This window comes from Felis catus, chromosome C1 (genome assembly GCF_018350175.1).
Source record: "Felis catus isolate Fca126 chromosome C1, F.catus_Fca126_mat1.0, whole genome shotgun sequence".
Taxonomy (NCBI): Eukaryota; Metazoa; Chordata; class Mammalia; order Carnivora; family Felidae; genus Felis; species Felis catus.
In genome coordinates, this window is record NC_058375.1 from 151,296,009 (window position 1) to 151,312,277 (window position 16,269).

At 40.0% G+C, this 16,269-nt stretch overlaps 1 protein-coding gene and 1 long non-coding RNA gene across 2 annotated transcripts in view; one reads left to right on the forward strand and one right to left on the reverse strand.

Annotated features, from left to right (window-relative positions):
- The window catches only part of DPP4 (dipeptidyl peptidase 4), a 108,666-nt gene extending 105,795 nt beyond the window's left edge, over positions 1-2,871 (reverse strand). The window contains exon 1 of the mRNA XM_019835951.2: positions 2,754-2,871. Within this exon, the coding sequence (XP_019691510.1) occupies positions 2,754-2,805 (52 nt within the window). The 5' untranslated portion in view covers positions 2,806-2,871. The remainder of the gene's footprint in view (positions 1-2,753) is intronic.
- LOC102901482 overlaps positions 1-15,703 on the forward strand; it is a 43,966-nt gene extending 28,263 nt beyond the window's left edge. Inside the window, exons 6-8 of the long non-coding RNA XR_002744815.2 lie at positions 2,409-2,540; positions 5,947-6,008; positions 12,245-15,703. This is a non-coding gene — a long non-coding RNA (uncharacterized LOC102901482). The remainder of the gene's footprint in view (positions 1-2,408; positions 2,541-5,946; positions 6,009-12,244) is intronic.
- Positions 15,704-16,269: the final 566 nt, after the last annotated feature.

The following is a 16,269-nucleotide window of genomic DNA, read 5'->3' on the forward strand; positions in this document are numbered from 1 at the left end:
AAACACACACCCACACACATACAAACACATGTAGGACTTTACCAGAATATGTAAACATAGAAATGGATCCATTTACAAGACACATTATATTTGTTCTAAAGACAGTAAAATACAGCCCTAACTGACCTTGGAATCACTTCTCTACTGCAAGTCAAACCTATCTGGCAAACTATTTGAAGGTTCCTCCTTTGAATCGTTGGGTAATCCCCTGTTCTAATTTCTATTCCTCCTCATTGTCCCTCAAGCTTTACCCTCTTCAGATGTAGGATTGGGGCAAATAAAATGGTGGGACTTCCACTTAGTTGAACAGGTGCTTAGTGAGTTTACAAATCCTTTCTGGTCCACAAAATATATCAGAAATATATATCCACATTTCCTCACATCATCTGCCCTGTGGCAAAGATATTTTTTCCACTGAGTTTCCTCTTAAAACTTTGATAATAGGTCTTATAAGGAATGGGATTTTAAATAAACTTTAAAGATGGTTACTAAAATCATAATGGCTCCAAAAAATCCAAAAAGTAAGAAGGTTTCCTTAAAAAGCACTGTAACCAGTACAATTTTTTTCCTTGTAGATATTTAAAACTTCCCCATATTCTTTCATATCAATGAAAAACACTACTACTGACAATAAGATATGGGAAAACTTACACAGTTTCAACTCATCACAAGTTGTCGTATCCATGTATTTGGTGGTGGTGGATAAACACTTTTGGCAAGAGAGCATTTGCTGTGACAAATATAATCAAACTATTATGCACATTTCTCAAGCCACACCAGCCTTGGAGAGGATGACCAAGTTGTGTTCTACCCAGCAGATTTCTGGGACCCCCCCCTCCTGCCGCTAAGGTCCTGTCACATAGCTACCAAGCTGATTCTTAACCTTGCCATGAAATCTGGGGAACTCAGGGTTTCCTTGGCAGCCATGTCAGCCACAGTTGATGTCCTGGTACAGCTCTGGCCTAAATGTTAGCTTTCTCTGTGATGATTGCTGTCCTTCCTTGTTGGACCTTGACAAGATACCTATTGATCTCCCTTTTTTTAATAAAGGTGAGCTATGAGTAGCCTTTTCTTGTGGCTTGTCTAAAGCCTTCTGTCTTGGAACTGCAGTGACACCCCTAATCTCAAAGCTTTTATTCCTTTTACAAAGCTGAGGGATTCGAACAGGGAAGAGGGGAAGAGGGAAGTGTCCAGGGAAACTCTCCTAGTGCATTTGACCACGGTGGAGTGGGGAGCTGGGGTTTGATGGCAGTGAGAGTGAGAGCCCGTTGGTGGGCAGAAGAGCCACTGTCCAGCTGAGTTCTGTAGCAGCCGGGCCTTCAGGGGCCCTGGGCACCAGTCAAGAATAGTCCTGTGTGTTGAATTGCACTTAAATGGCCTGACAACAGGCCCTTTGGGAGAACATCAATACCTGCCTGGGATAATAGGTTGCCAGGTTCAAGTAGACTGAAGAAATTCCCACCATGGGGGAGGGAGGAAATGGAGAGTTATGGCCATTCCTTCGGCTCTTTAGATTGTGCTGAAATGCCAGGGAACACTAAGCAGATGCTGCATGGAGTGCACTGGGCTTTCAGACCCAGGCTTTCCACTCACTCACGTTGCGCATCAGTCACCTTAGTCTAAACTGTCTGACAGGAGTAAATAAACAGAGTGGTATTTCTTGGTCGGATTAAGTCTCCACCAGTTGTGGCTCAACTCTACATATTTTTTCAGTGAATCAGCTTCTACCCCGGCAGGCGGGCCTCATAGCAAGGAAAGGAAGGTAGAAGAGTCACTCTCAAAACTTATGTTTGGAACTGACACTGGACCTCTACTCACATTTCATTGGCCCAAGCAAGTCACATTGCCAAGCCTGATGCCAAAGATGTGACAGGGTCTAATCCTCCCATAGTGTGGGACAGGCAATATTTGAGAACAGTAATATAGCTTGACTATTATAGGAACGTGGGTGAGGGATTTGACTTCTCTGAGCCTCAGCTTTCTCCTGTGTATAGAGGGTCATAATAATATTCACCTTTTAGGGTTGTTTAGGATGTAAAAAGAAGTAATGCATTTAAATGCCATGTAAGTGTAAGATCTAAAATAATTAAAATGCTGCTCCAGAATTGCTCTTTCTCAAATATCATCTCAAAGAGCTGTATGATTTTTCATTTTTTCAATTTATCTTATTCAATACAAGAAATAATCACAGGAAAATATGCATTTTCTACAAAGCTATTTGCACGTGTGAAAAATGTATCTTTTCAACATTGAAATTTTCCCTTAATTATTTCGCTTCCCCAAAGTTGTGTGATACAGTAAAATTTATTAATTTTAATTAATGTATGGATCTCCCCACAACTCCCTTTCCCTTCCTCTAAGAAAGATTAGGCTGTGATTGCTTATTTTCTTCCCATTCTGACTTCCAGAGTGGTCCTGCCATTGCCACCAGCCATGTGAAATCTGTGGTGAAGAATTTGAGAATGAGGACAGGTAGCTACAGCCTGAAATCAGGAGGATGAATGAGTGGATGGAATGACAGGAACCTGGTTACTGGGGAGGTGAGATGTTCTTCTCTTGGGAAATGAAAGAAAAACCTCTTGGGGTCTGACTGAGGCTAGGATCCTGGAGACTGCAAGTATGGAGGAGTTTTTCTAGGGGATTTTAGAAAAGGAAGATATAGAGATTTAGAATCTAAGGGATTTGACTTTGAATCAGCGAAGATTACATTTAGCTGCAAGCAACAGAAAATCCTCTGAAGAATGGTAGCTTACCTACCACAGAAGATTGTTCCTCTTCCTCAGTCACTTTAAAAAGTCCAAACATAGTGGTGCCTGGGTGGCTCAGTCGGTTGAACGTCTGACCTCGGCTCAGGTCATGGTCTCACAATTCATGAGTTTGAGCACTGCGTTGAGCTCTGGGCTGACAGCTCAGAGCCTGGAGCCTGCTTTGGATTCTGTGTCTCCCTCTCTCTCTGCCCCCTCCACCACTCGTGCTCTGTCTGTCTGTCTCTCTCTCAAAAGTAAATAAACATTAAAAAAATTATAAAAAATAAAAAGTCCAAACATAGGTAGTTCATCACCGTCATGGAAGTTCCATAAGCATCAAGGACTCAGGGTCTTTCTCCCTTCTTATTCCACTGTCTTTAGCGGGCTCTCCCATGGTCCAAATAGGAGCTTCAGTTCTAGTGAAATCATCTGTATTATTGCCAGCATAAAGGAGGAAGGAAGAGGGAAGGCCTGCCGACACCCTTTGAGAAGATTTCTCAGGAGCTGCACTCAACACTTCCACTTAAACTCATTGCCGAGAATTTAGTCACATGGCCACACTTGGGAGATGTTTTTACTTTATTCTAGCTGTCCAGCCAAATCACGGGTTCTACTTCAAAGGAAGAAAAGGAAAATGGATATTGGGGCAGGTGACTAGCAGACATTCCATAAAAGGGAAAGAAAATTTTAGGGTAGCATTGTGAACTATGTACTTCAACATTTTTAACGGTCCTTGAAAAATGAAGAACTTGAGTGAGTGAGTGATTTATTTATTTATTTATTTATTTATATTTGAAGGAGAGAGAGAGGGAGAGCACAAGTCGGGGAGAGGGCAGAGAGAGAGAGAGAGAGAGAAAGAGAATCTTAAGCAGGCTCCACGCTCAGCACAGAGCCTGACTTGGGGCTCTATCCTATAACCCTGGGATCATGACCTGAGTTGAAATGAAGAGTGAGACACTCAACTGACTGAACTATCCAAGCATCCCTGAGTTATTTTTAAATTAAACTGTGGTTTATGCCCTACATTTCATTGCCTGTGACAGAAGCTTAGTGCTCAACTAGCCACTCTATCACCACTAAGTTCTTGTTTCTTCTTATCACTCATGGGCTCCTCCCACTGAAATTTCTTCCTATTCCTCTCCATATAATCTTCCTATAGGAGAGGAAAGGGCATTCTTCCCACCATAATTCCAATTTACTGGATTCCCCAATGGATGGCCTTGATGGATGACCTCATACACTGTGGAGACATACATATATATTTATTTATGTTTCCTCTTTTGCCTGTTTTTATTCTTATTCTCTTTTTTGGAAACTTATGAAATAGGTCAAATGGCATCACACAAATATCATGGTCAAAAGCACTTCTCTTTTAAGAACCTCAGTGTTTGAGGACAGAACCCAGAGACCTTGTACTCTTTCCTATGTCAAGATGTGGTTTCTGCTCATAGGACATTTAAGAAATACTCTGTTGTCTAACTCCTCCTATATAAGGTGATTAATGTTGAAGTCCTGTGAACCTCACCTCAGCTACCCTGAAGTCTTCACTTCACTTTTACCAAGTATCATATTAGGATTCAATGCTAATTTGCCATCTTATTATGTTATCTTGGGAAGCCCAAATTCCAGAAAGACTGTTCACTTTCCTTCCCTCTCAGGATATTAGTTTAAATATACTATATTATAACACTGATTCTGTTTTAGAAGAAATAGGTGTTCATTGTGGAAATTAGAAAAGTACAAAGAAAGAAAAAACAAACACTTATATCCTAACCATCTTAAATATGTTCGTGGGATTTTTTTTTTAGTCTTGTTTCTGTGAATTTATATGTGTATGTACATGTGCATGTATTAACATGTGTGTTTTAAGCAAAATTAGGAATAGTCTACAAATATACACTGCTTAGTGTCTATCTGTGTCCTGCTTTCCATATGAGCAACATCCATAAATATTCTTGACAGCATGATTTGTTAATTTCTGCATAGTACTTAAAAATTCACCATTAAAAATTCATTTCAGTAGGTATTTCAGTCCAGTTTTTTGTTGTTTGGTTTTTAAAGATGAAATGACTTTGACAACCATATGGAAAAACCAAAGTTAGTAGTCGGGACTTAAAACTTAATTCAGTGTTTATTTAGCTACTATTAGCTTCTTGAGGTTAGGAACTGTGCTTATGTATCTTGGCTAGTTGCTAACAATGGTCTCCCCAACAAACCAAACTTCCCTGTATTCATGCCTTGGGTAATTTTTTCCCACAGCAAAGGTAGGCTTGTCCTGTGTAGTCAATAGATAAATAATTGGCTACACAGGATAATAATCAATATTATTATAAATAATCAATAGGATAAATAATCAATAAATCAGTGGAAGAGAAGCTGGTGACTTCTGAGGCCAGAAGAAGCGTGGCATTTCTGCCTCGGTCTCTTTGTGCTCTGGCAGCATTCATAAGTGTGACTGCTGTGGGTTTCCTGGCTCTAAGGACATCTAACTTGGCTTTGTCATAGACTACGTGGTGAGAGAGACAGAGGGAGGGAGAGGGGGAGGAAAGGCAGCTAGCCTGCCCAGTTGTTCCAGCCATCCTAGCTGTGAAACAAGCCAACTTGGAAGTCCCGACCAGTCAAGCCATCGGTTGAAGGCTTAAACCACTGATTGCAACTACATGAGCTACCCTGCATAAGAATGACCCAACTGAGCCCAGTCCGCCCAATGACCTATGAGAGAACATAATGAATTATAGTGTTAAGGCTTTAAGGTTGGGGGTGGCATACTTAGTATATTGTAGATGATTGGAAAACATCTGTTAAATGAGTATATAAATTCACAAGATTACTTACACACATGTATGTGTAATTGTGAAATTTCCTTATAATTACAATGCTAAAAAAAAGAGTCAGTCTTAATTTTGTTATTTCTTGTTTTTTTTTTTTCTTCTTTTTTTTTTCAGCCTAATTTTTCATTGGACTAGATCAGTGAAGACTGACTTGGTATTTGTAAAACAGAGTAAAGCCAAATGCCATAAATGGCTGACTCGAAGATTTCCTTTCAAAATGATTTATTATTTGGTTTGGAAAACTTGCTTTTTAGTAATTAGCGCCATTTGGTTTTGCTCTGAAACTCCAGAATTTAAAAAAAAAAAGGTTTGAGCATTTACAAGGTTGTGGAAATGATGTTGCATCTTTTCTTATGTTTCCATCACAGTATAGGTAGGACAGGTGACGAATGACAGTGGAGGTGTCAGGAAGCCAGTGCAACTATGGCAGGTGAGTACACTGCATATGGGTAAAAGTATGGTTTTACATGGTTTCTGGGATTCCAAAGAAGAACTAGAATTGTTTTCAAACATTCTTTGCCCCTCCCCAATATTTACCCTCTTATAGCAAAAGATGGGTCTTAGAAGAGCCAAGAAAATAAGGGTGGAGGGAGCTAGATGTAGAAAGAGGAGGAACAGGGCACTTTCATGCAGTTTGTACTTCCTCTGAAAAAGAATTGCAGCTTTACATGAGAAGCAGAGCATTGTTTTCTCTGTTCTTCTTTTCTCCCACACCCTCCCTCCCTCTGTAACCAAAGTACAGAATATACTTCACGTGAAGTTTGGCAGAATAAGAAAGGACATTAGCCTTCCCACGAGTTGTAGAAAGAACCTTGGCTGAGGGACAGACGTGTGTTCCTGCTGTGTCTTGAGCCAGGTGCTGTGGGGACAACTTTATCGGCATGGCAATCAAGGTGTGGGTACTTCAGAATCAGTGAGTCCCAATTCCCTGCCAAGAAAGGAAATAATGCAAAGAGGCCAGCACAGGGCAAACGCTCAACAAATTTCTGTTACCCCTAGTTGCTCTGATTGCAGCACGGGGGAGCCTCGGTGCTAACATAATCAAGCCGCAAAGTGTCCAAGGGGCTTATTTGCAAGTGTGATGTATCAGCTAAGGTAAGAAGCATTCTGTGCCGCTGAAAATCAAAGCCCCTTTAGATATTAAAATAGTGAGCCCTGAGATGGGCCCCGTCATGTTCTAGAGGGCACCCTTTCGCCCTGAACTTGTGCTGTCTTGCTCCAGACGTTTAAAACCATGGCAAACGTAAACAAACCTTAGAACGCCTACCACGTATTCCATGGCTGCAAGTTGTATCCTGAGGGAAAATTGTAGTAGAAATTACCAGCACACATTTGAGACTTCCAATGGCAGGAAACACACGACAAGAGGTGGGGCTACTTCGGTTGCAGCCGAGTTTCTAATTCACAAAAGGGTGTGCTTTTCTCAACGTTGTTACTGAGACCTGGCTACTTGCTGCGTACAATTGAAGATGTGTGGAGAGGCTCCTTCGCACTTTGAATTTTTTCTAACTAATTCTAATTTCAGCTTTCAACATTGTGCTGCTCACATTATCCACCCAGCTCCCTTCTCTGTCCTCCCAGGAAATGTGGGTGCTCAATGACTTCTCGTGGTCGGTGCTGCTTGGTCTCACCCTGGCGTAGAGAGGTTTTGCCTTGTACAACTTCAAAACGCTCCTTTGATAACTCAATTTTGGTTTCTTGCTTAAATACTGACAAATCCAGCTTATTAGCACCTCTAGTTTGTTTTTAAAATGAATTCACTTTTTATCACACCCACTAAATTCATCCAAAGACTGTCCAATTTATTCTCAAGCAATTAAGAAAAGTCATGCAGAGTATTAGCCACAGGAACGCTGAAAATTGTGGTATGATGCAATGTTTAGCAGTTGTCTTATCTGTTCTGGGGTCTTGTGCCTTGATCCTCCCAGGTCAGAATATTCAGCTGTGAGATCATTTCTTGAGTCTTATTGCATAAATGAGCCAGATTATGTCGGACTAATTCTGAATAATCAAACTCAGCAGGCTTATTGATGAAACAGTGAGCCAGCTTAAATTATTTACAGTGAATGAAGTGCTTGGTCCTACCACAGAGCAACTCTTGTTAATTGGGATATTCTGTTATCCACAGAATATCTATTGAGAGTAAGCCAAATGCTAGTGTTCCTTCCAGCATAGTTTGAGAAGTGTTGAGTTAGACAATATGCATTAAAACAAGTTCATTCGATTATCTCTACTTTAGGATGCTACTGAGTATGACCTCCTCTGGGGAGTACTGCCTGCTCCAAACAGTTTACCTCTATCGCATAGCTTACTCCATAATGGAACGTCTGAGTTCCCGGTCTCTGTTCCCCACCGAACTGGGTACTCTTCAAATGTGTTAAGCACACCTTTGGGTGTGAAGAGTGAAGGAATAAGCAAATGAGAAAATGAATGAATGAGTGAATGCAGCATCAGATGTGTGATGTTGGAAGAGGGTTGAATGCAGCTAGTGGCTGAGTAATCCCAAGGTGTTCCCCGTTCAACAGTGATAGTGTTACCCATCTTGCACAGTCGTTGATGAGAGAAAAATGAGATAAACCATATTATTTTATTTAACAAGCTTATAATTGAATGTCTACTTGGAGTTAAATAGTATGAAAACATTCCAAAGTGCTTAAAAATGTTTCCATTTATTTCATAATAAAATTTGGCCAATTTCTCTAACTGTACATACACCACTAGGCAGGGTGGCTTGCCATTGTTCTCTAACATCCTGTTTTCAGATTTTCAACTAGGAATTCACATTTCCTCATAGTTTACTGCTATTACGACTTTGTAGTACTATGGCAATAGGAATGGTCCTGTAGGGAATCTGAACTGCATATTTTGATAACCTTTCTTTATGATCTTGCTTGGTTTCATTTGGATACAGTTCAGGAAAAAGAAAAGAAAACAGAAAAAAAAAGTCACAGATTTGTTTTTTAATAATTAAATGTAACCCTTTAAGGGTACAATGCCATTTTATTTTAATTTTTTATTAAATTTTTCTTATGCTTGGTGAGTTCCAAATAAGCAGAATGCAGTTTGGGTATGGAAAACAAGTTTGATAACAATCTGAATTTAACTTTGTTTGGTAACTGGATACCAAAAAGGAATGTGAGAAATATTTTCAAGATTTGAGAATATTTAGATTTTTTAAAAGTGCGTATCATGTAAGTTAATTGTTTACATGGTTTTGAAATGGTACATGCATTGATATATGACTGAAAGGAAGAGTCAGAAAAAAAAGGCATCTTTGCTTAGGAACAGCTAAATTTGGGAACTAACAAGAGTGGAACAGATAGATAATTTAGTAAGTTGTTGCATGGAATAAATTTACTATAGTAAAATCCCCATTTACTTTGAGAACATTCCTATATTTTTCAAAATAACTCATAACATCATTTTGTATAATGGATGAGTTTCTTTCAGTGGTCATGGTTTCATAATTTGTAAAACCTAAAAAATGTCTAACCTTCTAGTTAGAGTTTTTGTTTTTGTATTTCTTTTCTAGACTGCTATGACATATTACATTGCTTTGGGTTGAGTGTTTTAAATTCCAAGAGATATGACTCCCAAAGTCACTCAGATAAGCAGGCGGAAAGACAGAGCCATCGGCCTCCAGTAACTATTTAAGTCAAATGGATTGTACATTTTTAGGGAGTAGATTGTGGTTCTTAATGAAAAGGTTGGGTTTCAAAACTTTGAGATTTGGATCTCAGACCCTCATTTTCATAGAAATCCTGATATAAATGATGCATGAGTTCTGAAGCCACTCCCTCAGGTCAATTTAATGTACAACGTTGCTGGAAGAGTAAACCTAAGTCTGAATTCGGGATGAGGGGGTTCGGTCTTATTGGCGAGTGTACCTAGAGGGTTGCCCATGATATCAGGGTTGCATGGTCTCAAAGGTCCTAAGGCTAAAGCTCTAAAGGGAGCTGCAGAACCTTATCTGGAGAATGGTTAAGGTTCGATGCTGGCCAAGATGCCAAAAGCAGGGGCTGTTTTAGGCAGCAGTAGGGTGCAGGTGGGAAGTTTTATGGTCTGGTCACTATGGTGTTGTATTGGTTGCAGTCCAGAACATTTTCAGCAACACTGGGTAGGGCTCTGGTGTCTGAGGGTATAGTAGTGGGCAGGTGTGACTGGGCTGAAGTCTTTCATAAATTGTGTCTATAAATCATACTGTTGTATTAAGATGGCTTTGTAACAACTCCAAAATATGACGGCATAAAGGAACCTTTTATTATTTACATGGACTGTTCGGACAGGGCACAATGACAGCAGCTTGTTTCTACAACATCTGGGACCTCATTCAGGAGACTGGAAAGCTGAGTACTAGAATCATCTGAATGCTCGTTCACTCACACGTCTGGTGGTTGGTGTGGCTGTTGGCTGAGGGTCTTCCTAGGGCTTTCAAATGGAAGAGCTGCATGTGGCTTCTCCATGTAGCATGGGCTTCCTCTCCGCATGGTGGCTGGCTTTCAAGGGTCAGCATCTCCAGCAGTGCTGATTTCCTGGGCTTGTGATATGTGCAGTCACACAAAGCCCCACACTCAAAAAGAGCCCATGCTTGGTTTATTGCACTGTCACCATTGTCTTGAAATTTTAAATTTTTCAATAACAAGCAGCTCATTTTCATTTTGCCTCAGGTCCCACAAATTATGTAGCTAGTGCTGCTTGAGAGAGAGCATAGAGCAAGGAGGGAGAAGGGGAGGAAGAAGGAAAAAGAAAACTAGTTAGAAGCTATATTACCTGTTTGGATCTAATCTAGGAAGTCAGACTTCCACTACATTGTGTTTGTTAGAAGAAAGTCACTGAAGTGTTCCATATTCAGACAGAAGAGAATAGGTTCCATTGCTTGAGGGAAGGATGTCAAGGTTCTGGGAGAGTATGTGGGAACATAAACATTGCTATGGCAATTTTTGGAAAATACAATCTGCTACAAATGCTCTGCATGTATTTCTGCAGGTGCCACCTACTGGGTAGAGTGTTTTGGTGTGTGTGTGTGTGTGTGTGTGTGTGTGTGTGTGTGTGTGTGTGTTTTATAATCTTGTGTAATAGAGTGTTAAAATTAAAGTTAGAGCCTGAGACACCAAGATAGACTTGATCTGATATTTTTTAGCCAGATCACAGTATGCAACATTTACATTCCGTGACTTGAATCCCCTCAACCACTTTAAAATGCCGAGTTGATATGGAGAATTTTGAAGTGACATCTTTGGAAAGAAAGTTGCTCCAACTTAGGGAATGGTGTGGGTATTATCTCCTTTGTTCCAACTTTAGAAAGAGGAGACTTCTGTGGCTTCATTGGGAGCATTTTGAACGATGTTTCTTGAGGTTGGGATTCTCAGAAGATTAGTGCCTAGTTTACACCTTAGAAAGCCAAATATGGGAACAGGCTTCCAGTTATGAAATGAACAAGTCATAAGAATAAAAGGCATAGCCTGGGGAATATAGTCAATTGTATTGTAATAGCATTGTATGGAGACAAATGATAGCTGTATTTGCAGTGAACATAGCATCATGTATAGACTTGTTGAATCACTGTTATACACCTGAAACTAATGTAATACTGTGTCAACTATACTTCATTAAAAAGAAAGAAAGAAAGAAAGAAAGAAAGAAAGAAAGAAAGAAAGAAAGCCAGCCAAACAGGGCAATGGCAACACGGTTAAGTGCTACCTTTATTTTTTAAATCAAATTTTATTAAAATTTATTATTTATCACTGCTATTTTATTTCAAATAACAGTTTTATTTTATTATTTTATTAAAATTATTCTTATATTGTAAATGTGATTTAATTAATAATGTCTTTATTATCCTACCTCATAGAATAGACAAGATAGGCAGCTCCAGGTCAGGGTTATTTATAGGCTCACTATCCACCTCATAGGGGTTACAAGCAGGCTTGACCACACCCATGAGGAACATGTATCTTCCCAAGGAGAAGCTCAAATTAGACACCCCTTGAGGCCCACTGGGTGTCACCAGACCCTCTCGGAGGTAAATGGAAAGGAATCTATTCTAATGGGCCCACGGTATACTTGACTCTCTCCAAGAAAGAGGAAGGGAGGTTCCGGGAGCTGCTTCCCTTGTACATTTGGAGATAATTGCTACAAATACTTGGATTCAATAAAGATGAAGGGTTTATACCTCCGGATTTCTAAGGAGAGAAGGAATAGTCTATGTGGAATAGGCATGAGGGTGATTTGAGTGAGGCAGTGTGAATTTATTATTGTCTTTGTCTAATAGGGGTCTAGGTGGGTGAAGGACCAGAATCCAGAAGTTGTAGTTGATAACCAGATTAATTAAGGGCTATAGAGGCATGACTAGGGTGACCCACTCTTCCGGTTTAACCAGACTGATGAGTTTCCTGGGTCATGGGACTTCCAATGCTAAAACAGGGATGGATACACCTTGATAAAACTGGGATGGTTCGTCATCCTACCCTTGACAACCCATAATAGGATGCATCTGTCCAGGACAAGGGAACTGCAGGGAGATCTAGGAGAGACCTGACAGGATGCTTATGACAGTATTCATAAAAGAAAGACTCATTTGTAAACATTTAAAACATTTAGACAAAACTAGTTCATGAAGGACATTGCCTATCCCCTTACTATTTCTTGTTCTTCTCCTGACTCTAGCTCCACCCAGGAACTGGCTAGTAAGCTGCAGGAAGAACATCAGAAGGGAAGAGGAAGAGCACAGAGTGAAGAAATCATGGATAACCCTCCACAGGGCAGCAGCCCAAGCAAGGAGGCAAGAGGTTTAGGATAAATCAGTTCCAGTTTTGGACTATGTAAGATATTCTAGTTAGTGGATTTAACTCTCTTTGTTACTAAAGTGACCCTTTTCCTGACATAGACATCTGAGAGTGTCTAAAAAAGTCATTAGAATATGCCTGAGTGTTCATCCAAGGGCAAGGGAAGGTTAACTCCATTGAACCCATGTGTAGGGGGAATGGATCATAAAAGCAGGTGCTGTGATTTCATTATGGGTCACACTTGTTTAATATACTGTTACACCTGAAATTTCAAAACTCCTGCTCTAAGATGAAGTAACAAATTGCATGTCAGAAAAATATTTTGTCAAGTTTTTACTCCATTTTTTGAGCATTATGCATTTTCCATGAACGGTTTAAAATCCTTTGGATGATGATCTAGTTAAATATAGGGAAAAATTCCACCCTTCCCACCCCTTGCTCAGCCCTTATAGCACCCAATGGCCATCCCACTAGATGCCACATGTTTGCTTCTTCTCAGGACAGATGCCAAGGGATTCCACGAAGTAAACATCAGATCTTCCACAGGGAACTGTAGGTTTATTTCTTCTCTGGGATGACTGTCAGAGATGACTCAGCTTTCTACACCTCCACTCCATTCCTGCAGTCAGGTGATCCCACCTGTTTCTTCTACCTGTACTCAGTTCAATTCATCTGCATGTACTGGCACACAGGAAGTACCACTTCCTGCTGGCTTGTCAGTATTGCTACTTATTCCCACCCCATCCTTACACTCACCCATATCTGGCACCCAGTCTCAAGATCTGATGTTGATTTACTGGTCTTTCTGGACCATGCCATCTGAAGCTTCTGACTCTCTCGGCCAGAATTCTGTGTGTAAAGCACTGGTTGCTGATACCATGGCACTATTTATTGGCTTTCTTGGATCTGAGCTCTAGTCTCAACTCTGTTAATAACTCAGTATAATTTTACTCAGTTGTTTTAACCTGCAGGACACCTCCGTTTAACCTCAGTCTCTTCATCCATACAGTTGGGTAAAAATAGCTACATTGCTCAGAGATATTGGGCAGAAAGAATAGCCATGAACAATAGCCACTTTGTATGAGTTAGGTAGTAAATGTATGAATAGTATTAATATCAATACAATTTGGTTACTGGGCTGGAGTTGGGATTTTCAATATGGTTACCTTATCTTTCCCCTTGCCTGTCATTACTACATCCATTGGCCATTTGCCTGGATCTCTGATCCCCAAGAGCTGATGTCCTGAATGCCAATATCTACCTTCCTCCCTGGACTATCTTTCTAGGGTCAATGCCCTCGTATTGCATCATGCAAAGGTCAATTACTCTCTTTCCTTCAATCCCAGGTAAGGTTCCTAAGCCTTCTATATTTGACTATTGTCTCTAACCCAATCTCCTAATGACTACAGAGACTTGTACAATTCTGGTTCAAATAGCACTCTTCTCCCTTCTGCCTTCATAGCAGTCCTATACAGGAAAACTAGGAGAGCAAAGTGTTCTGGAAGTCATGTGAAAAAAGTGTTGTAAAAAGGAAGGCTTGTACAAGTCTGTCACATGCTAACAATCAAGGAAGATGAAGCCTGAGAATTGATCGTTGGATTTAGCAATGTGTAAGTTACTGATGGGCTTTATAAGAACAAATTTGGGGAAGTAATCATAGTAAAAGTTTGATTAGAGTAGGTTCAACAAAGAACAGAAGGAGCAAAATCGAAACAGCAAGTATAGACAGCTCTTTCAAGGAGTTTGTTGTTAAGGGAAGGAGAAGAATGGGCAATAGCTGGAGAGAAATATAGGATGACGAGTTTTTATCAATGAATACATAATAAAAGTATGTTTGTAGGCTGATGGGCTAGACCCAGTAGAGAGGAATAAATTGGACAGGAGAGAGAGGGAAAATTGCTAGAGCAATGGCTTGAGTAGATAGGAGGTGATGGATCTAGCATACCATTGGAGGGGCTGGTCTGTAGGCATATGAATGACTCCACCACTCTAGTGCAAGAAGGGAAGTGTGGTATGAGCACACATGCAGATAGATAGATGTGGAAGGGCTTTTCTGAATGCATTAGTTTTCTTAGTTACATAGGAGGGAAAGTTATCTGAGAATGAGGATGGAGGAGGCATTGGGGTTTGAGAAGAACAAAAGTAAGACATAGTTACTTAGAAGAGTAAATGATCTAAGGAAATACAATGTAATTGCTGGACAGGGTTAATCACCCACATAATGTTGGCGATCATGAATCTAGATTGATGTCATCAGTAGATTTTTCTCTAGACATGTTCATCGGTGTGGGTGTAGGCACAGAGTAGGCAGAATGTTGAATTTAACCAGGATTGGGTTTTATCCAAGGGAGTTTGGTGAAGTAAGAGCAAAGCAAAGAAATTGGGGACAAATTTAAGGGAGTGATTATAATAAGTGACCATGGAATTTAAGCTGGATAATGGGGGAAGTGCGTGAGGATATAAGGAGAACCACTGGAAATATGGGATCAGTGGATTGGAGGTGTTTATGGAGTAGGAGCATTGTTGGAATTGGGGTTTAGGAAGTGAGATGGAAATAAAAGTAGTTATTGGCCAGAAAGTAGGCTGTATGGTGAGTAGACAAGTAGTGGTGGGGCAGTGATGAGGTGGGGGTGTGAGATGACTTCAACAAACCCAGTAATTTCTAGAATGGCACATTGGTGTGGCTTAAAGTATTCTCCATGTAGGCAAGTGGATAATGAGGAACCATTGTTTTATGCTAGTGTTCTTTTCTCATTATAATTATTTTTGTCTCAGTTGAGTACATGAGTATTAAAAAAGAAAGAGAGGAAAAAATGTGGAGTAATGATAATTCAGTTAGTTTGATTCAGCTATGTAATTAATCTCAAAGTATGGTTTGGGCACCCCTGGAGTTCCCCAAGACCTTTTTCAGGTCTCAAGTATTTGCATAATAATAATAATAATAATAATAATAAGATGTCATTTTCCATTTTTAATTTTTGTCTTGTGAATGTACAATGGCTTTCTCCAGAGGGTATGTGATGTATGATAGCACAACAGGTTGCAGAAGTAGACATGAGAATCCAGCTGTCTTCTATTAAGCTAGAAATTAAGGAGATTAAAAAAAGTAAAACAATGCCATTTTTTGCTATTTCTTTTTGTTTTGGAAAATACCATTTTTCCACAAAAAAAATTGTTACTAATGTTAACTTACAATAGGTTTGTTTTTAAATCCACCCATTTATTAAATTTACTGAGTGTCTATACTATGCAAGAGTTGAAGATGCTGAGGTAATTTATACAGATTTCTGGATGATGGCGAACACAGACACAGAAATAAATAAAGCCCATTGTTATAGTAGTATGATAGTATTTTCTGTCTATGGGTATAGCTACATTCCCAACTTCTTGTTCCTTTTCCTCAAAGTGCTCCTCACCTCCATCCCCCATCTTCTCACAACTGGTTACTTCTCATTTGAGGTCTCAGCTAAAATACTTCCTCCTCAGAAAGGCTTTTCTCATTCTGTCAGACAAAGTATTTGAAGTTTTCTACAGCCAGCCCCCTCCATAAACACATCTGAAGACACTAACCAATGGAATATGCCAAATGTGTTGGGGTATGTGTGATTAGTAATTTTTTTACAAAAAAATGTAATGCTCATTTTGCTGGAGTCGCTTGCTGGCTCCTAGGAAGTAAGTAGCCATGTTGGGGAACCCTATGTGGCAAGGAACTACAGGTGGCCTCAAGGAACTGAGAGTTGGAAGCCACCAAATTTGGTGAAACCAAATCCTTCAGTCCGACCACTGCAAGAAATTGAGTTCTGTCAACAACCTGAGTGAGATTGGAAGCATATCCTTCCCCAGTAGAAGTTCAAATGATGCTGAAGTCTCAGACAAAATCTTTTTCAGCTTTATTGAGGTATAATC